Consider the following 23,706-nt stretch of genomic DNA (forward strand, 5'->3'; position numbering starts at 1 on the left):
TATTATTATCAGTTGTTGCTTTGCTGTTGTGCAGACTATTCGCATCCAAGTTTCGAAATGGACACTCAGTTCATTATGTGCATTGATACTAAGGAAACAATTGGCGACATATTATGGTCAGCTTGTTTATTGTTCTTGCGAGGCTGATCTTTCCAAAAACCCTTATTTTCAACGTTACGGAAAAAATATGCAATAAACATAACGTTCTGAATGCAAAGTTCATCTGATTGAAAGAGAATTCTCTATTTGAGAGCGGAAGAAAGTCGATACGAATGCCTAAAGCAGAGTTACCGGTTTTATTTTCTAAAATAATATTTATGTCAATATTTGTTACTGGAAGCTCAAAATATGGCAATTAGTGATTCTAATTTATCCGGCAGTTCATCCTTAATGGTACACCTAATAAACAATAGGCTTCACATGATGCCGGATCCAGCTTGATCTAGCGTAACTTTAAATTGTTTTTCTTATACTCTGTTGAATATTTATTATTTTTACAACGAAAAAGAGCATGAAGCGAGTATTTGTTGATTCGACCACCTTAACATTCTTTATGCTCTAAGAGGCATCCGCCATCATGAGTTCAATTTTTTCGAGCTCATCCTCCTTGTTGATCTTGGCACAACGATCGGTGAGGTCATCCTGCAAATAGAGAAAAGAACGTTAGAATGCCATGGGGTTGCATGATCTGTATCTGCGAGTACTGCACTTCTAATACCTCTTCCAGCTCCAAACATTTACCCCACTCTTGCAGGGTAATCCTGTGGTCATTGTTGGGATCGCAGCTCTCCAGGAACGGTGCGATGCAGTGCTCCAGCGCCATCAGAGGAGCCCGAATGGGGAACAGCTCGTGAAGCGAGACCGAGTTGTCGTTAGGATGACCATCCAAATCGCACCACTTCCAGATGGCAGCATTTGTCCAGCGTTTCGTAATGTTCGCCTCGGCCTCGGTTTCCAGCTCCATGTAGGCCTCGGGCAATTCATTGCGGGCGGCTAAATCACGCATCACGTTGAACAACCAGTCACGCATGCGACGTGGGAAGTCCGCCAAATCATTCTCGGAACAGTCCTGGAAAAAATGATATTCCTAGAAACGCTTCACTTGGTCACTTCGTCTCAAACTTACCGGCATGCTTCTGCAGTTTCCGTAGTAGTCAATGTGGACATGCTTCACCTCCTCGCCGCGGCATCGCGGATCATCCGTGTTGCACAGACATCGCTGCCGGTGCACCTCGCAAGCTGACTCCCACGTCTCGTTGAAGTTCGTACAAACTTTCCTCCTGCTGTCGGACTCCTCGGGGCACTCGGGAATGCAAACACATTCGGCTTTGTTGCCATTGGCCTGACAGATTCGTCCCGATCCGCAGCGGGAACCCTTGCACGGATCCACCAACCGGGGTGCATTTTCAATGTCCTCCGGGAAGTTATAGTGCTCGGCGGCAATCTTGGCCGCCAGCTCGCGAGCCATTTGGTCCTCCTTCTCGAACTCGCGCTGCACGTGGCGAGCCTCGATCTGGCGCAACAGATCCTCGTCTTCCTCGTCGAAATCCTCACTGGCGCTATCGTCCAACAGATCGTCCTCTTGCTCGGCGACGGCCACTAGACACGACGCCAGCAGAAGAGTCAACGACAGGGTCGTCAGAGCGAATCGCCTCATGGTTTGCAGTCGCAAGCGATTACTCGCCCCTCGAGTTGTGGATTATCTAGCGTCTACAATTGAAATCGCAAGAAGAGCTAATTAGTGTACCAGATTTGTGATAGTGTTATTATATTTGTGATAAAGAACCAAGTGGATGGCGAGCATTAGTTGGGGTTAAGCAGTCTGGCAAAGATATCAACATTAGCCCATTTAATGTTTATCGCGAACATCCTGTCCCAGTTCCAGATGCAGCAAGAGTATTGTGTTGTTTTGATGAGTGCGCTTTGACACGCACAGATATTCATGCCGCATTGAATGAATAATATCGCGCGGAAAATAGAGCAAAACAAGTACATCCATACCCTCATATGGTTGGCACTGCGTTTTCAATTAAAATTTATTAAAACTATCATCGTTTGGCTCACATAACTTTAATTGCGCGGGCGTGTTGCCTTTGGCGTATGATATGACGATGGCGTTGATGCGGAAATATGCTGAACACAGGCATAAGTCTCGAGCTAAATCAAGAGAATGCGATTTCAGTGCATTGAAAGTACTAATACCGGGGAGTGAGTGTGATGGATCATCAGAATGTATGCACTCCAACTCGAGGTTATTTTGCGATAATATTGTAAATTTTCTTGGAATCAAAAAAATAGATACGTATCATACGAGATTGATATAGGAGTTGTTTTGCATAAAAAATTCTAGAAGTTTTCACAAGAAATATATTGCTTTTATTAGAAACCAAATACAGAGGTAAAATTCTGCTGAATTACACGTTGTAGTGTTTCTTTTGGTATCTAGAAGTTGATAAGTCTTGAGCTCTTTCGACGAAGAAGCTCAATCACCAAAATGTAGTCTACATAATTTACGAAGTAAATACAGGAATAACGGAATAACCGTTCGTATCCACGTAAATACCAGGTGGATAAATATGAAACCAGAATTCACACTTGATAATTATACAGGTTAAATGACGATCGATCATTTTTGACGTAGGATTACGTCTTTCGGGAACATATTGGGGTACAAATTGAATGTCGAAAATCGAGCACATCGTAAAAATTGTCCAATTTTAAACACTTATTGCTCAGTCATTTCATGATGGATTGATGTGATTTTTGCGTCTATCGATTTCGACACTCCATAACAATTTTTTACATAGAATAAAATAATATATTTCATTGTTAGTACTATTGAACAATTGAAAAATCTCAACCCCTATCCTAACGGAAATACCCACTTCTGATTGGTCGAAATTGACGACACAAACGGCGGCTCATGTACTTACAATTATTGGTCAGTTATTTCCTGATGGATTTAAGGAGATATTTGCATCAATCGATCTGAGCACTCCATAACAATTCATCACAATGAATAAAATAATATATTATACATCACAGTGGAAATGGCGCTTACGCCACTCCGTTTTCAAGCGTTTTCAACAATCGAAAAATCTCCAAACTGAAATACCCTAAATTGAAGGTACTGAGAAATCTGCATTGCAAATACATCAAAGTAGGGGGAACTTTTGCTCCCGCCGAAATGTGTTCCCAACCACAGACTTCGAAATCAAGGAGCCTGGTGAAATCGGAATTGCAAATACGGAGACGAATGAATTGTTAGATTTAAAGTCTCCGTAAACAAAGAAAAAGAAGAAGAAGAATTGCAAATATATGCAGGGGCATTTTTATATTGTAAGTAACATGAGTGATACGATTAATACTAGCAAATAGAATTTTCATTTGGAACTTTAATGTTGGTTGCTTCGTAAAATTTCATGTCAATGACCGATCATGCATTGTGAAACATTTAGCACATGTGTAGGTGTAAAATTGTATAAGGTAGCGATTGTGTTAAAACGACTTGAAATATGAAACGATTTACTTGAATTTTCATAAATAAAAACGAATGTGTGTTTCCGCTTGAGAACGGATCAGCCGGTTTAAGCTATCTGTTTTGTTGTGTCCATTTTCACCCAAGGAAAGTTTATGCGGTGAGAAAAAAATGGAAAAGTGAAAGAATATTCGAAAAAGTTTCCAATATCCTCTACATATTGTAGAGTAGGTGCTGTTAGTCCGATTGAAAGTCGTATTGAGGCATATAGCATCGTGTTCCGTTGGGTTTGAAGTGAAAATAAACACTCAGAAAGTAAAAATTATAAAAGAAATTACCTTTTCCATTTCAAACATGTTTTTTTCTATAATAAAGTGAATTGTTTTTTCTGGTGAAAAAAAAGATAATTGTGTTCGATATTGATGATTATCCTATATTATAATGGTGAGTTTTTTTTTCTTCTTTATGTCATCCATACATAACACAGGAGCCATCTCTCTCATCCAGGGCCCCAGAGGGCGGCTTTCACCATGTCTCATTCCACTTCGACATCTTCTATCGTGATATGCACCATCCAACGACTATCACCATCTTTTTGTCATCATCACTCTGTTGTAAACACAGGTGGAGTGAACAAACAATACCCAAGAACCAAACAAAAAGAGTTTAGCAATGTAATGCTACAAACATATCCAAAATCAGCATGCAACAGACAGATAGCCTAACGGAATCCTACTTCAACTATGCGGTAGTGTCTCGGACACAACCCTCCTGTGACTTTTTATATGTTCGACAACTGTCGACATCAGAGATTTCACGCGGCCACAAATATTTTTGTTGTCAAAAATTGTGGATTTTGTGCCTACGAACTGCGATCTGCCGATTGATATAAACTAGCTCACGGAGCTCACGTCAATCATGATCTCAGCAAATCGCGATGCTATGATTCAAATATTTAAAAAAAAATATAGGAGGTTGTCTGCCGTAATCTCGCAAAGTGACGCAAGCGACAGAGGGGAAAATTTTCAGTTCGAGGATTCTTAAAATTGCATGTATAATCACCATACGCGTGTATTACGAAAATCTGATCTGTACAAAATGTGTACACTAGATGGAAATTCATTGCCATCGGCTTGATTCTTAAAATAATGCAGTTTTATTTAAACTATGTTACCAACGCCAGTTTGTTGTGGAAACAGCAAATCAAAATCGCTATTTCCACAACCGATTGGCGTTCGTTCATCAAAGTATGCGAACATCTGTTTCCAATTATTTTCTCCAAAATGCCGCCGTTGTGCGGATCATGAGGGAGCATCAGGGAGAAGAGTTCTACACATTTTTGGACTTTGTAGCATGCGTTGAGCAGGTTATCGCAGTTGAGAGCCCGATTATAGCAAATATGGACAGCACCGTTTTTTTTCCAATCCAAAATGCAATGGAAAACATCCGTGTTAAATAAGATGATGCCGTCTGAAACTATCCGATATAAAGAAAAAACAATTTACGCGAGGATGTTTTGATTTTTGTTATAAGATGCGTTTCGATGTAGAATTTAGAAGAGTGCAGCCGTTCACCAAATCCGACATTTACCCTTCAATCAACACTTAGCTTCAATTCATCCGAAAGATAAACTGAGCTGGTGAGGTAAGTAAATATCGCCAAGAAGCTTTGACCCTTGATTTCTGAAGATAAAAGACACTATCACGTTATGTGCAATATGCGAGAACAGCAATACACTTCAATCTATATATATTTTTTCCTTTTAAGATGAGTTTGATTTTATGAATTCAAATATTTGACGAGACTTTTAAACAGTGCTTCTAAGTACATGATTTGTAGTTCCAAAACAAAATTGCTATTATAAATGTAGTACTGCATGGGGATCAACTGTTTTCGATTATAATGCTTGACATATCGAGCTTTTCGGAGAAGGGGTTTTTTTAAAGACAGGACGTATGTGACTCTCATTATGCTAAACGTCCATTACGGAAGATGTTGTTATGTGAATTTGCTGTCCCTGCTCGTTTATTCTATCAAAACCATCAGAACAGATAAAAAATCACATCGCATCATAATCAAAATACGTCCATCATAAGGAAGACGGCGCTTGCGCCACATCACAGTGGAAATGGCGCTTACGCCACTCCGTTTTCAAGCTTTTGCGGGGTCATTTTTTCTGATTTCTGTTAAATTTCGCAGTCATTTGAAAGGATTTGATATTCTTTATCGATTTATAACAAAAAAAGTAAAATATCAATTTTGGCGCTTGCATCACTATCTCGCAAATACGGCAGTTGTATTCAAGACACGACCGCATTGTTGACGTAGAACTACGATGTGGTTGATTTCAAGTCGCTGGTTTATAACTGCGGATATTATTTTATAATACTACAAAAGTTTTTAAATAACCATTCTACCGGTTTGGTCGCCCTGAAATGTTCATTTTATGTACAATCATTTGACGATAATTGTTTGATGATTCATTCTTGTGCTCGCAGAACAATACATGCTCGAGATAAGCGCAGCTGTCATCATTAGTGGAGAAAGTTTTGCTACTGGCAAGCGAAACCAAATCACATACAAAATTCCACAACGGCTTTTACATTCTTGGTGACTAAATGAATGATGACAGAAAACAAACAATGTTAAGGTGAAGGTGGAAGCTAGCCACAAATGGCTGCCACAATGGCGCTCATTTCTTTCATCTCCGTCCCTCACCCCTCGCCCGAAAATCAATAATTTCGCGAAACAGTGTGAAGAAAATTATCGTTTTCGCACACTTCCCATGGAGTAATATCAACCAAAATTTAATCGATTACTCACAAGATATCAAATTTTCATCTGCTGTCGCACTGTATAGTGAAAAACGTCGGAAAACGCGAGCAAGTGCTCTGAAAGTTAAATTTTCATTTTTCAATCTTCGGCAATGGTTTTGTTTGTGTTGGTGAAAGCATCGTTATTTTTTTGACACTGATGCCAGACAACATCATCGAAAAAGGCTATCAAAACCACTCAATAAAATGTTATTCCTGAGTCATAGCCTTTCATGTCATGAAAATCAATAGAATAAAATAGTGTTGATATCAATACAATCATTATTTTTACGTTTAATGGGTCTATAATGTAAGTTTTAGCAACTTTAACATTGGGTAAGAAAATTGTATTGCAGAGCTCGGAACACTGCCACGGCTGCCTATGCTTTCAAAAACAATAAACGGAAAAGTATTACATTCATTAAAAATGTCTCAGCCAACGAAGAGAAGGGTTAAGGTTCTCCAACGTGAATATGTGAAAACAATACGACCAACGAAGGAAAATATTGAGGAATTATCAGCATCGAGTTACTATGCGGTAGAACTTGTTAATATCAAAAGAGCCCCAATTCGCATGTGTTATAAATTTGCACATGTTACGCTCGCGTATAATCAGAATTTTACTTCATATGCAAAAATACCCCTTCTATATATTTATGTTTGCAATTGACTTGGTTCATCGGAACATATCGTTCATACATTTAACTTCAGTATTGAATTGTTATTTTTTTTCAAATGTATTCAAAGACTCGTGTCAATGAAGCGCCACACAGTCTGATAAGTGAATTGATCTATTTACATGTGCTTTGCTCTTCTCTCACAAACACTATTACCCCATTTTTACACGTGGTTTTACCTATACTACTACAATGGATAGCTTCCACCTTCACCTTAATTGCTTGGAAAAAGGCTGAATATTTGCCTCAGCAGTGATTCATTACTAATACCCTAGCGTAAATATTTCCCTCTCGCTATCTCCCCTCCTTGTTTATATTTATCATTAGGGCTGCATAATTTGCAACACAAAACAATCGTCAATCAAAGCATAAAAAATTAGGCGATTGTTGCATCGTTACAGGGCCAATGCACACGGGAGCAGATACAAATGGGGTTTCAGCGTAGCGAAGATCCACTATTTTTACGTACGGGTTATGAAGCACGAACGTACGCACACAAATATCCATATATCGATGGCTTGAAGCAACTGAATATACACTCACTTATCTCCAATTTGTGCTCTTCTCAACAGAAGCCCTTTCTGTTAATATTGCCAGTCTAGATTAGCTTAGCTGTCATCCTTTGTGGAGAGAGTTTTCCCAACGTCATGCGAAACCAAATCACTGATAAAATTCCAGAATGTTTATTTTCTTGGTGAGCTGACGATAGCCTGGCTTGATGATTCCCCACACAATTGTGTAGCTCAGAACCTTAATGCAATGGCGTCAGTTTGATGCTATGATTGCAATGCCAGAGACATCAGCGAGTAAGTAATTTGGTCGCGTCCACAGCTCAATCCGAAACGAAGACATGTGATGACGCAAAACAAGGAAGAACAAGCGATATTCATTGCTTTGAATGCAAAACGATACAGAAAGTTTGCCTTCCTTCCTTGCGTGAGACTTTAAACTCCTTCAGTTCATCCGTCTCTAACCTTCAAAAAGGCCCTTGAAACTTTACTTTATCCATAATATTACCCCACCCCATTGCCCTGAGAAAGGCATTCGATCCCTCGCCGTCCAGCTCGCCCAGCAACGATGTCGTTCAGTCGATTTCCTCACGAAGAATGAAAGTTTGCATCAGCGAGATTCACTGTACATACTCTAGGCAAATATTCCCCTTCGTTCTTCTTCTTTTCCTTTGTTCACGGAGACATCTTTACATCTTACGATTTCTCCTTCGTTGCTCGTCGAAAAGTTGCTCGTTATTGACAGCTCTGTTCGGGAAAGCACACAAATGGACAGAACAAATGGCTGCCACAATGGCGCTCATTTCTTTCATCTCTCTCCCTCACCCCTCGCCCGAAAATCAATAATTTTGCAAAACAGTGTGAAGAAAATTATCGTTTTCGCACACTTCCCATCAAGTAATATCAACCAAACTCTAATCGATTACTCACAAGATGTTAAATTATCATCTACTGTCGCACTGTATAGTGAAAAACGTCGGAAAACTCGAACAAATGCTCTGAAAGTTAAATTTTCATTTTTCAATCTTCGGCAATGGTTTTGTTTGTATTGGTGAGAGCATCGTTATTTTTTCGACACTGATGCCAGACAACATCATTGAAACAGCTATAAAAACCACTCAATAAAATGTTATTCCTGAGTCATTGCGTTTCATGTCATGAAAATAAATAGAATAAAATTGTGTTGATATCAATCTATAATGTAAGTTTTAGCAACTTTAATATTGGGTAAGAAAATTGTATTGCAGAGCTTGGAACACTAACACGGCTGCCTATGCTTTCAAAAATAGTAAACGGAAAAGTATTACATTCAATCAAAATGCCTCGGCCAACGAAGAGAAAGGTTAAGGCTCTTCAAAGTGAATGTGTGAAACAATACGATCAACGAAGGAAAATATTAAGGAATTATCAACATCGAGTTACTATGCGGAAGATCTTGTTAATACCGAAAGAGCCCCAATTCGCATGTGTTATAAATTTGCTCATGTTACACTCGCGTATAATCAGAATTGTATTTCATATGCAAATGCACCTTCTATATATATTTATATCTGCAATTGTTCATCGGAACATATCGTGCATACATTTTATTTGAGTATTGAATTGTTATTTCTTTCAAATGTATTCAAAGACCCGTGTCAATGAAGCGCCACACAGTCTGATAAGTGAATTGATCTATTTACGTGTGTTTTGCTCTTCTCTCACAAACACTATTACCCCATTTTTACACGCGGGTTTACCTATACTACTACAATGGCTAGCTTCCACCGTCACCTTAATGCTTACTGTGTCGATAAAACATAGTTTTCATGTCTAAATATTTTTATTTCGTGTTTACACCTCATTTTTAGTCGTATATTGCGATATCCGCGATTTTCGTTATTCGCGGTAACCTAGACAGACTATTTCGCGGATAATCGGGGTTCTACTGTATTGCAATGCCGATTTCCCCAGACACCTTGGTTTAGAAGCCTGTGTTGGGGAAACACATTCCAGTCGGAACAAAAATGCCCCCGATTTGCATGAATTTGCAATGTAAATTTCCCCACGCTCCATGGATTCCATGAAGTCTGTATTGGGCAAAGACTTTTCAGTCGGAAGAAAAATACCCCGACTTTCATTTCAAAAAAAAGTCACAGGAGGGTTGTGTCCGAGACACTACCGCATAGTTGAAGTAGGATTCCGTTAGGCTATCTGTCTGTTGCATGCTGATTTTGGATATGTTTGTAGCATTACATTGCTAAACTCTTTTTGTTTGGTTCTTGGGTATTGTTTGTTCACTCCACCTGTGTTTACAACCGAGTGATGATGACAAAAAGATGGTGATAGTCGTTGGATGGTGCATATCACGATAGAAGATGTCGAAGTGGAATGAGACATGGTGAATGCCGCCCTCTGGGGCCCTGGATGAGAGAGATGGCTCCTGTGTTATGTATGGATGACATAATGAAGAAAAAAAAACTCACCATTATAATATAAGATAATCATCAATATCGAAAACAATTATCTTTTTTTTCACCAGAAAAAACAATTCACTTTATTATAGAGAAAACATGTTTGAAATGGAAAAGGTAATTTTTTTTATAATTTTTACTTTCTGAGTGTTTATCTTCACTTCAAACCCAACGGAACACGATGCTATATGCCTCAATACGACTTTCAATCGGACTAACAGCACCTACTCTACAATATGTAGAGGATATTGGAAACTTTTTCGAATATTCTTTCACTTTTCCATTTTTTTCTCACCGCATAAACTTTCCTTGGGTGAAAATGGACACAACAAAACAGATAGCTTAAACCGGCTGATCCGTTCTCAAGCGGAAACACACATTCGTTTTTATTTATGAAAATTCAAGTAAATCGTTTCATATTTCAAGTCGTTTTGACACAATCGCTACCTTATACAATTTTACACCTACACATGTGCTAAATGTTTCACAATGCATGATCGGTCATTGACATGAAATTTTACGAAGCAACCAACATTAAAGTTCCAAATGAAAATTCTATTTGCTAGTATTAATCGTATCACTCATGTTACTTGCAATATAAAAATGCCCCTGCATATATTTGCAATTCTTCTTCTTCTTTTTCTTTGTTTACGGAGACTTTAAATCTAACAATTCATTCGTCTCCGTATTTGCAATTCCGATTTCACCAGGCTCCTTGATTTCGAAGTCTGTGTTTGGGAACACATTTCGGCGGGAGCAAAAGTTCCCCCTACTTTGATGTATTTGCAATGCAGATTTCTCAGTACCTTCAATTTAGGGTATTTCCGTTTGGAGATTTTTCGATTGTTTGATAGTTGGTTTCATATAATATATTATTTTATTCATTGTGATGAATTGTTATGGAGTGCTCAGATCGATTGATGCAAATATCTCCTTAAATCCATCAGGAAATAACTGACCAATAATTGTAAGTACATGAGCCGCCGTTTGTGTCGTCAATTTCGACCAATCAGAAGTGGGTATTTCCGTTAGGATAGGGGTTGAGATTTTTCAATTGTTCAATAGTACTAACTATGAAATATATTATTTTATTCTATGTAAAAAATTGTTATGGAGTGTCGAAATCGATAGACGCAAAAATCACATCAACCCATCATGAAATGACTGAGCAATAAGTGTTTAAAATTGGACAATTTTTACGATGTGCTCGATTTTCGACATTCAATTTGTACCCCAATATGTTCCCGAATGACGTAATCCTACGTCAAAAGTAACTAAATGCCGATGAGAAAAATGTTCATTTATCGTTCTTTCAATACAGATTTTCGGTTGTTTTTCAATATCAATATTTTACTAAATTAAATATTTCACGACAATTTACTAGTTTACAAAATGTTATCATATCTGGCATATTCTGAAACTTGCCAATCGGAATACATCCAATGTGTCTTATTTGGCATAGAAATCTCAATCTAGTACTAATAAAAATGACGCAAGTAATACCACGTTGAGGGTGCGCAGTTTTTCTGGAACGTTAGTGCCATTCAAGAAGAATTCCGGAAGTAAATGAATAGAGATCATTTCACATGAGAGTTGCATTCTGATATTCACACTTACATTTTCCGAAACGTTCGAATTCGAAGAAAGTGAAAGACAAATTGTTTTCCTGAAGTGTCAAAGAAGAGGCAAGACAAGCATCGGAAATAAGACCTTCTCTCAATGACTTCAGTTGTATTCAGCTGCTTCTAGTAGTTCAGTTAAAGATAAATAGAAAAAGTGGCATCATTATTCACGTGTACCCCTACGAAATGGAGAGGGTTTAGGTTTCTTGAATTCACGATTAAATGAAATGTATCAAGTTTAGATCGACTAAATTTGATAATAACAAAGATTTAGACTTTCCTTCCGGATGCGTTGGAGAAGCACGAAGTATAATAAAAAAAAAATCTTTCAGAAAACAGCCAAACCGTGTGCAGTGTTGGCTTGGGAAGAACGGTTATCGCCGTCTGATAGTACATAGAAGAATTACGCGTCAATATTAACACTAAACCTTCCACGAGGGGTCAAATGACCCATTTTAATCTTTTAGTCAGAATGATCTTGCAAATTACATTGTCACAACATAATTTGCCTACACTACTTTTCTTAAAACATACATCGGACGTACTTTTCAGTGTTTGCTCCTCTCTTGTTATTTTTATTTACTGAGAAATGTATGTAATCTGCCCTAACTACCGCAACGGGTCATTTGACCCGTGCAAACATTCATATGATATCAGAAAGATTTGTATGTGTGGTTGTGATACAAAACCATTACATTGCACATTTTTGTTATTGCATCAGATATTTTGTTGTATTTGTGAATGAATAATGAATTAATTGTATTGCTGACTATCCAAGCGATCTAACAGTAACCATTCCAAGCTACAGTGCTATACTGCGTGTCCAAAATTGTAGTTTCATTATTTTGCTAATAACTTCTATCCTAAAATGTCGAAATATACAGGGGAAATATGGGATGCCACGTTTCTCGACGGAACTATTCGAGTCATTGTTCACTAACTATTCAGAAAGGGTCACTTGACCCGCTGTGGTAGGAATAGGTATACATGAAACATCGGTAGGTTTAGTGTTAATATCTCTTTAGTAAGGAATGCGGAGATATTTTTTGAAGAAGGCATATTCTTATTGACTGTAAAGATAATAAAACGAAAATAATATACATAACATTAAATACACATAATTCCAGAACAAAGGACATAGTCTATCTTACGATGGAACAGAAGAAACCAATTTGTTTAAGTTAATGCGATACATACGCATGACTAGTTCGTAAAATCTAATTTTATTGAGGACTTTTTTTTGTGTTAACACAGTTTTTTTTCAATTTGTAAATATAAAATTTGTATATAGATAATAAAAAAATCAAATTTTATAAATACCACATTGTATAAATGCCAATGAACTTGAGCAACTACGTCGCGTTTTCTTTCTTATACTTCTTAGAAAAAAGAAACAAACAAGAGATGGTTCCCTCCGACGCATTGTGCCCAACCCATCACCAATAGCGTGTTGATTCTAAACCTCTAACGACGCAAACATGAACTACCGGATGCAAGCCGATGCGCCGTCAATTTCTGTGAAATGTAAACACACAGGCACATTCTGGAAGCGGATCACATCAATCGCCAAGGTCGGAGAATTCATTTCCCTCTCTCTCTTTTCGACCCGTCAGCTCGCGGGTTTTTTCAAAATAATATTTTTGAATTTGTATTTCTTTGGCGCAAAAAATGTTAGAAATTAATCGTGAGCCCGACTTATTATTGCGGTTTGATTTAATTTGGACACCGTTTTACGATTGATATTGAGAACGTCAATCGTTTCATTTATTAGGTACTGTTGAATGAGAAAAAGTGAAGGTCGAAAACAAATCGTCAAACTGTTCTGAAATATTGAATCAAAATCATCCAGGGTTTTGCAGTTTGATAGTTTGTCCATCTGTTGTTTGGCGTTTAGATACACATGATGTCATCGTATTCATTTATATTTGTTTCTACTGAGGCTATGACATGTTTTTGCAACTTGTTTTGTTCGCGAGCAATTTTAGGTAAAATTGTCCTTTCTCCGTCGCTACTCCATTCTGATTTTTTTTTGACGTAGGACTACATGTTTCATTTCTGTACCGAGGTGTAAGTTCAAAGTTTCGAAAACAGAAGAGTGACGCTGGACTGCAAGGTTTTGAACGTGAATACATATTTTACGGATGACAAAGTGGTACGATAATCATTTCATTCGAAAGACAAAATGGCCATGAGTTATATGATTGTTAATTATTGACCCGAAAACTTGTTTCAAAAGCTTCAAAATTGCTTAGAAAACAGGTTGTTGAAACCGTATATAAACTCGCATCCGCTCTGGAAATCCATTCAGTTGATGCGGCGATGTGAGATGAGGACGGTCGCACTCAGACGTCTATGCATTATGGTCTTCTTTTCCAATTTCATTTCTTTTCTGCAGTTGAACCGAACGGATGGCTATAAAACATGACGCTTTTTTTGCTTTAGTTCATTTCTTCCTCCACTCTCGCACCGTAGTTTCATTGGGACCAAGCAGACAGCTCGTAAATCTACCGGTGATAAGGCACCACGAAAGCAGCTCGGAAAAGCGCACCAGCGGCAGGAAGTGTGAAAAAACCACATCGCTACCGACCGGGAACCGTCGCTTTGCGTGAAATTCGCCGCTATCAGAAGTCGTCCGAATTGCTGATCCGCAAGCTACCTTTGCAGCGTTTGGTTCGTGGAATTGCCCAGGACTTCAAAACCGACTTGCGCTTCCAAAGTTCCGCGGTTATGGCACTGCTGGAGGCCTATTCGAAGATACCAATTTGTGTGCTATCCACGCAAGACGCGTCACATCCTGCCCGAGGACATCTAGCTGGCCCATCGTATTCGAGGATCGTGCTATTACTTTAGCATATAATCAACAGCCCTTTTCAGGGACACCAGATTTATGGATTAGAGTACAGAAAAGTTTTTGCAGGCCGAACTGAAAGAGCATTTAGCAAAAATCGTGGTGTCAATAATAATTCGATCCCGATGGGTGCCATTGACTATGGATTTGATAATGAAGAATACGAAATATATGACATGATGTAGTGGATATTTCCCCATATCGAAGAAATCACTTTAATGAAAGCTGCATTATAAAATTATTTGTGTGCGAATGCCGCAACCGTTTGTCGTTTCTAATTGTCGGGAAAGGGCATTATTTTTGCTGAGTAATTCCAAGGAGGAATCCATTCCTTTTTTAAGCGTTAATACTTCTGCTTCGTATCAACGGAACAGTATGATATTCATTCCATACGAAAGATAAAATGACCAACAGTTATATAGGGTTGGGAAAAAAGAAATGTCGTATTTCTGATCGAAATTTGACGCTTTATTTAACATACTTAAAATTATCCAATTTAAGTCAAATATGCGCCGTTTTGTTCGCAAACTTGTTGCCACTTAGAAGGCAACATCACGCCTTTTTTCGCTTTAGGTTGTCGTACGTGATCCACTTTTCATCACCAGTCACAATCTTCTTCAAAAATGGGTCGAGTTCGTTCCGTTTCAGCAGTGCATCGCAGGCGTTGATTCGGTCTAAAAGATTTTTCTGCGTCAACTCGTGTACGTCCAGCTTTTTTGGAATCTTCTGCAAATGGTTCCAAACGGTTTTATGGTCCTGGGCAATCGAGCGAGTGCTCACATGCCGGTCTACTTGGATGATTTCAACGATTTTATCGGTTTCCACGACGATTGGCCTACCAGTACAGGGTGTATCTTCGACAGCCACTACACCAGAACGAAATAGATCAAACCAACGCTGTGCTGTGCCAATCGTTACAGTGTCGGGTCCATAAACTGCACGAATTGTTTCGGCCCCCTTCGTTGCAGTTTTACCTCGCAGGTAGTAAAAACGTAAAATATGGCGAATTTCTTGCTTGTTGGACTCCATCTTTGACGCGCTTTAACTTGAGACTGAAAAGTACAATCACAACACTGTCAAAATGACACTTGTATTGTCGTCTTTAAATAGCCGTATAGTATGACCCGATGCGATAAGTACAACACAAGATATGTTTGAGTGTTGTCATATATTGACAATATACGACATTTCTTTTTCCCCAACCCAATATGATTGCTATTTATTGACTCGAAAAATTGTTCCAATAGCTTTGAAAACAAGTTATTGAAATCATCCGTATCCGTATGTAGCGCGCTCACTTGGAAACCCATTAATATTATTGGAATGTGAGATGGGGAAGCTGATACTCACGTCTATGCATTATGCTGTTCTTTTCCAATTAATTTCGTTCCTGCAGTCCTAACTGAAAAATTTTCAGTCGAGTCAACTCTCTTTTACAGTAATGCTTTTGAATCCGGACACTTTGCATTACACTCAATATCATACCGCAGCCATAACATTTTGTGCATGTTGAATAAAGCGATTGATTAGTAACTATCAATCGTATTAATTCATTCGTATTTAATTCGTATTAATGAAGGAGTAGTGTAAAGTTTTCCAAGGGCCTTTCTCAGGGCTAGAGACGAATGAACTAAAAAGTTTAAAGTCTCTCTAATTCAACATCATCATCAAGCAGCCAGCTCGTAAATCTACCGGTGGTAAGGAAAAGCGCGCCAGCCACAGGAGGTGTGAAGAAACCTCATCGCAATTTACTTTTAATATAAAAGGCCTGGCCGGGTGAGGGAGTAAAAAGTGCCCCCAAACCAAATCACCAGTTGTATGGCAAATATTGTATAGGATATAAAATAAGAAATTCTGGCGATTTTTTTGAACCCCTATGTGGCTAAACATACGATCTATAGTGCTACTTTTTCGTTAATTTCACGCCATCCTCAAAAGCTTCGAGATAAAAATTTGGAAAAAATTCTGTATGTGCATCTTAATACGGTATATCAAGAAAAATTATAAAAAACAGGAAGTGGGTTATATCTATGGTATAACCGCAATGGTGACGTAGGACTATCGTTGATTTAGTGATCATTTGTTTGAAGTTGAATCTGAATTCATTCTGGATGAATGAATAAATAAATATTTGGGGGACTTCGAAAACGAGAGCGTTACGTTGGAGGTACAAGGTTTTATGCATCCAATATTGGAACGAAAATATCCTACTGATGGGGAATACTCTTCAGAAGCTTTCCTGCTAATTGAACTTGATTGAAAAATCACAGAATTGAAGTATTACAGGGTGGGCCATTTAAAGTGGAAGGATTTGTTTTTGCAATAGCAAAGTAAAGAAGTGGAATTTTATTTTTTTTTAAATTCATTTATTTTGGTCCAAGGAGATTTGTTCTAACTACTTTTTGATTATGATATCTCGTAAATGACCGCCTCTGGCCTTGACCGCAAAATGTGCCCTTTTTTCGGCATTTTCCATCACTTTGCCCAATGTTTCGGCCGATATGGCAGCAATTTCTTGTCGGATATTGTCTTTCAGCGCAGCCAGGGTCCTTGGTTTACCAGTGTATACTTTGGATTTTAAATATCCCCATAAAAAAAAGTCAGGAGGCTTCAAATCAGGTGATCTCGGTGGCCAGTCATAATCGCCGTTTTTCGATATTAATCTTCCGAGGAACATTTCGCGCAATAATTTGGTCGTGGCAGCCGCTGTATGGCATGTAGCGCCGTCCTGTTGGAACCAGTAATTGTCCAATTCATTTTCACGAACAAATGGCAATAAAAAATCGGTTATCATTGTCCGATAACGCTCCCCATTCACGGTTACCGTTGCTCCATTTTCGTTTTCAAAGAAGTACGGGCCGATGACTTTATCGGCATAAATGTCACACCACACAGTAACTTTTTGGTCGTAAAGAGGGCGCGTTTCGATGAATTGAGGGTTTTCAGTAGCATAAAACCGACAATTTTGTTTATTCACTCCTCCATTCAAGTTGAAATGCGCCTCATCAGACATTATGATTTTTTGCCAAAAGCCACAATTGAGAAGTTATTTTGAATGTACAGCTGAACAATTTCAGCGCGTTGTTTAGGTGTGTATTGTTCCATGGTTAAAATTGTACTGAAATGACGCTTCCAACGCGGTATGACATTTGTTAATCTGACATCTCTGTCAAAAGTTATGGGGTTCCCAGATGCTTCCACTTTAAATGGCCCACCCTGTATATGGATAGAAAACATTAAAATAAACTCTTCCGCTTGAATGTAATTTTCAAGTCCAAGGGGGACTGGCTGATTATTTTGCAGCAACGACATCTTTCCGGATTCTCCTCGATTCTTCTCGAAATCCACCAGTGGTTAATGCTAACTCGATAATCACCTGTTGATTGCACTTGATTGAAAAATCACAAAACCAAATGCATTTGGTTGCAGTGTTATATGGATAGAAAACTTTAGAATAAACTCTCGCATCAATGTATTTTTCAATTCCCAGGGGAACTGGCAGAGTATTTTTCAGCAACGATTAGTTCTTTCCAGATTTTCCTCGATACTGGAAGCCCACCAGTGGTTAATGCTAACTCGATAACCACCTGTTAATAGCACTTGATTGAAAAATATTCGGTCGCAGTGTTACATGGATAGAAAACATTAAAATAAACTCTGTCGGTAGATCATCAAAGCAGCAGACGGGCCGATGTCCTTTCCAGCGAAACGTCTCCGAAAAATCACTTGCAGCCGGTAGCAGATAACAGCAGGTAGGTATATTTCTCCTATTTCCCTTTTTATTTCAGATCATCAGGAAACCAAACGTTCAAATATTTCCAGGTCAGTATTTGCTTTTACTTCAAAAACACACTTCCTTTTATTTAATCTAATTTAATCACTGGTTCAATTTTTTTTTACTCTTCTAATTAAATGTCAGTTGCACAAACAACTTTTCTTCGCTGATGTTCGCCTTTTCACTAGATGGTTGATAGCAGGTGTCGTCGGCCGGAAACAGGTTGACAGCAGGTGTCGTTGAGCAGAATGTTGACGGCAGGCGTCGTTGATCAGGAAAGAGAATGAGTCAACCACGATGTGCTCTCTTTATACCCGTCGTGACGTCATTCGTTCGGTGTGCGGAAACGATGAAACGTCAGCGAAACGCGAGACAAACGTATAATCAAAATAAACGCATGGCTCACGAACAGGGGGTTTTTCGCTTTTGTAGTACCTCAATCCACAGGCAGTTGGCGCTCCTTCGTGTTGTTACGAATAAACTTTGTCGCATGAATGTATTTTTCAATTCCCAGGGAACTGGCAGATTATTTTTCAGCGGCGATTAGATATTTCCGGAATTTTCACGATGCTGAATGGCATCCAAACGAAAAGTTCCGCGCGTATATGTGTGTGTTGCGGCTGCTCCGATCTATTCCCGGGGAACCGTTTGTGGCATCACTCTCCTCCTGATGGATTCCCTTCTGGCTTAGAGTGCACAAACAGGCTCTTGGTGACACCGTTCATCCGCGCTTTCAAGATAAACGAAGAGCTTCAACTCGACTCTTTGTTTCTAAAAGGCTTTCAACTTTACAGTTCATTCGCCTCTAGTGAAGAGTTCACCACAACAGCGACAACATGCTCCAATCGCTGTTCAATTATAACTGAGTGGATTTCCGAGGGGCGCTCGCTTATATACAGATTGGTGATTTCAATAGCCTGTTTTGAAAGCAACTTTAAGACTATTGAAACAAGTTTTTGGATCAAAAAGTAACACGTATATAACGCGTAGACATTCTATCTTTCGAATGAAGTGTTTATCATACCATTTCGTTCAGTTGTTTAGGAGCTATTAACGTTCAAAATCCCGGTATCCGGCGTAACGCTTTCGTTTTCGAAACTTTGATTTTACACCCCGGTATAGAAATGAAAGACGTAGTCCTACGTCAAAAAAAATCATCAAAAATTTAAGTACTAAAGAAATATTGAAATTTTGATTTTTTTTTTTGGATTTAGAGATTCAGTACTACTCTAATTTATTTTTAAATGTGTTCCTACGGCTTTTCTTGATATCCAGATTTTCCAGATTTTTTATCAGTGTATATTTTTTTCATATTTCTCTTTATGTTCTGACTGGGTAAGGGAGTAAGAAGTCCCCCAAACCAAATCACCAGCTGTATGTAAATTATTGTACAGGGTTTTCCAACTTTAAATTCCGAAAGTAAATTGAAATAAAACACACTTAGAATTCGAATTTCGATGAAACTTTTATTTCAAATTAAAGTTTGGTTTATGCCATTATGTGTGAAATACAACATCATTCAAATGTCCACCTAGGGCTTCCTCGCACACCTTGATCCGGAACAGGTAATTTTCGATGACTTTTCGGCACATATGGGGCGGTATCTCGGTCATAACTTCACGAATGTTGTCTTTCAAATGTTCAAGAGTTTGCGGAGAGTTGGCATAGACACGGTCTTTCGCATAACCCCAAAAAAAAAACAATGAATGGGTTATACCTATGATATAAACGCAAGGTTGACGTAGGACTGCCGTTGGCTTAGTAATCAATTGTATTTCTTCAGTTAGCAATAATCCCACCTCGGATGTTCCTCATTGGGTACGATATCGCCGCTGCGCAGAGCTGTATTTTGTGTGTATTGATTGAATTATTGATTATGCTAGTGAATGGATGAAACTATTTACGAATTCAATTGCAAACAAATACCAATTGAAGTCAATTCATGCATTATGGTAGTAGTTATCGCAGCAAATAGTTATCAACATTTTTCCCAATCATCAAACGGTATGCGTAGAACTTCAGTGAGCTGGTGACATGATAAGATATTTTTCAATGCAGTCTTGAATAATCGAGTCAAAGCGTTGCATTTGTACCCTCTTTTTTAGACCGTATTAGCAAAACGAATTCCGGAGTGTAAAAATGCATAGGGGTATAAAAGTATTGCCGACTTGAATGAATCTGCAATTTCGGAATCTGTATCAATCGTGTATCGTGTAAACATATCACGCGTAGACATTTTATCTTTCGAGTAAAGTGTTTATCATACCATTTCGTTTAGTTGTTTGGGAGCTATCAACATTCAAAATCTCGTTCTCCGGCGTAACGCTTTCATTTTCGAAACATTTAACTTACCCCCCAGTACAGAAATGAAAGACGTAGTCCTACGTCAAAAGTCTAGCGGGTTCAAATCGCATGAAATTATGCGTCCTTCAAATTTCGTTCGCAATATAGCCATGTTCGGTCGTGTTGTGTGGCACGTGGCGCCGTCCTGCTGAAACCACACGTCATCCGTATCCATATCTTCAATTTGCAAACAAAAATCGGTTAACATGCGGCCATAGCGCTCACCATTCACAGTTACCGTCTCGCCGTCCTCATTTTCAAAGAAATATGGCCCGATGACTCCACCAGACCATAATGCGCACCAAACAGTGACTTTTGGCGGATACAATGGCCTCTCAACAATCACGTGTGGATTTTCTGAGCCCCATATACGGAAATTTTGGGTGTTCACATAGCCACCGAGCTCGAAATGTGCCTCATCGCTGAAGAAAATTTGATGCGAAAATTCAACATTTTGCTGCTGTTGTTCGTTCACCCAATCGACGTATGCCCGACGCATTCCATGGTCACCACGCTCTAATTTTTGTACCAGTTGGACTTTATATGGATGTAGGTGCAAGTCCAAATGCAAAATTCGCCACAATGATGTGTTTGACAAGCCCAATTGCTGAGCACGCCGTGGAATCGAAACATTCGGGTCATCCTCCACACCGGCAGCAACAGCAGCAATATTTTCGGCCGAACGCACATTACGATGATGCACAGGTTTCACAATATCCGCTACGGATCAAGTTTGTTCGAATTTACGCACTACATTAGCGATTGTGTGCTCTGTAGGCTGTCCATGACGACCAAAATCCGTCCGTAATGCTCGAAAAACATTTGCCGGGTTTTCATCATTTTTATAGTTTAATTTAACAAAATTAACACGTTGTGCGACGCTAAAACGATCCATATTGTAAAATGGCAGACATTCAACTAACGATATGACGCTTTGGTTGACAGCTATGTCAAACGGTTGTCAACGCAAGGCTGTATACTTTCGGAAACCCGAAATGGAAAACCCTGTACATAAAACATTTCGGCAGTGGTGCCATATATTTAAATCCTTATATGATCTATGGTGAAAAATGTACCTCGTTTTTTTCACGTCATTCTCAATAGCTTTGAGACAAAAAAATAAGAAAAAATACTGATAGTACATCTTACTAAGGTGTATTGTTCAATATTTTCAAACAAGTTTTTCATCAAAAAATCAAATACTAAAAAAAATTAAATTAGTTTTTATTTTAATTTTCAATTAAATTATAACTTTTGTTGATTTTGAGATTCAGTACTAATTTGTATTCACATTTCTTCCTACGTCTATTTTAGGTATATGTGATTTTTTTCAGAATTTTTAGAGTGTTTTTCGCGGTACAAAAAAATATTTTCAGGCATTTCGAAATTTTGAAAAAAGAATTACTTTGAGACCCAATTTTAATCTAATATTTATTTAAATGCGTTCGTATGTGTTGTTTTTTCCACATGTAGCGTAATTTTTTCTTGAACCTTTAAGAAGATTGCGCAAAAAAAAAATGTTCTGCCCTTTAGGCATTATTAATTTATTTTGAATCTAGAGACAGAGAGACAGTACTGCTCTAATATTTATTTAAATTTTGTTTTTCATATGTCTAAATTTTGCCGATATATTTAGAGGAATGCGCTGTACAAAGTTTTTTTTTCTCGTATCTTAAAATATATGAGATTATCTTTACATTGGATTTAGACCAAATTCATAGGAGTGAGAAAAAATAAAGTCCTTGTGGAAAGATCATTCGGATTAATGAGAAGAACACTTTAAAAAAATCTAAATTATTATAATTTTTTTACATTTTAATCTTACAATTGAAAACCACGAATACAATAAAACAATCGATTTCAAAAAAAATATATTTTTGTGCCTCGCAATGCTCCTAAAAATTCAGGAAAAAATTACACCACCTGTAGGAAAAAAGAAACATATGAACGATAAAAATTAGAGCAGAAGTGGGTCTCAAAGTTATTTTTTTTTTCAAAATTTCTAAATGCCAGAATATATATATATATATATATATATATATATATATATATATATATATATATATATATATATATATATATATATTATATATAAGATTTTTTGATGAAAACACAGTTTGAAGATACTTATCGATTTCATCATAGATATATGGTACTACTGCCAAAATGTTTTATTTAGTACCCCATACAATATTTTCCATACAGCTGGTGATTTGGTTTGAGGAACTTAATTGACACCGTACTAAGAATCAATATTTAGCATTGGAACCAAATACTAATAAAATGGACGTAAATAATCCTGTATCGAGATGACTATGGAACGAGTCATACTATCGAAGAATAAGATTTGCTGACCACTTATTCTGCAACTTGATATCGTCTTCTTAATGTATGTCACTGTTCTTTGTAATATAGCCGAATTTAAGTATCCAAGTATGCAAACGATAGAAACAAAATAATGGAACTGATACCGGCATGTGCCTCATTTAAATCAAAATATTCTTATTAGGGTCAGAACAGCACTTTTTAATTCCTGTAGACACATTTCCTTTTTCCTTGAACTTTGGTAGTCACTATCGCGGCAAACGATTCATTTTTTTCGAGATGTGTTTTTATTCCACAAATAAGAACAAATTAACCGCTGGCATGGCTGCTTAGCTGATAACATTATTCACCATTAATAACATTGCTTGTTTTACTGGAACTCATTCACACACTATTCTTATGTATGGGAGAATTTGGAACAGTCCTTATCGAAGTCTACGCTTCCACTTCCTTTCCGAGCTGCGCATCAGATTCGAATATTGCGCTGCGCTGTGAACATTATTTTCGGAAGTAATAAACATCTGTCGAACGTATGCTGTCTCACGGGTTAACAAAATACTTTTCACTTCATCAAAAATCGAGGAAACGTACGCACGGATAAATAAACATATTTCACTTCACTTACAATTGTTTGAGCCGCTGACAGCGGGAAATATATGGTGGGCAAGATTTTCTCTCCACTTGCAAAGCGACGATCCGCCTCTGCAGCTGCACTAACGAAAACTGTGCGTCTTGAGCGCGTCTATCAAAAGTCCTCTTCTGGTTTGTTCACTGTTGCACTGTGAGCTCTAACTCTCTCGCGCTCGCGTAGGAGTTGTTCTAAGCCAAACGCCCGCCGCGTACCACTTGTGCGACCGCCAATT

At 38.1% G+C, this 23,706-nt stretch overlaps 1 protein-coding gene across 1 annotated transcript; it reads right to left on the reverse strand.

Annotated features, from left to right (window-relative positions):
• Nucleotides 1-273: 273 nt before the first annotated feature.
• On the reverse strand, nt 274-23,706 carry LOC129762757 (SPARC). Its single transcript, XM_055761277.1, has 4 exons — nt 23,469-23,706; nt 1,127-1,710; nt 719-1,069; nt 274-642 (listed from the first exon to the last, which is right to left on the reverse strand). Exons 2-4 carry the CDS (start codon nt 1,655-1,657, stop codon nt 559-561), a joined length of 966 nt encoding a protein of 321 aa, XP_055617252.1. The 5' UTR covers nt 1,658-1,710; nt 23,469-23,706; the 3' UTR covers nt 274-558.

The sequence above is a fragment of the Toxorhynchites rutilus genome, chromosome 1, assembly GCF_029784135.1.
Source record: "Toxorhynchites rutilus septentrionalis strain SRP chromosome 1, ASM2978413v1, whole genome shotgun sequence".
Lineage (NCBI taxonomy): Eukaryota > Metazoa > Arthropoda > Insecta > Diptera > Culicidae > Toxorhynchites > Toxorhynchites rutilus.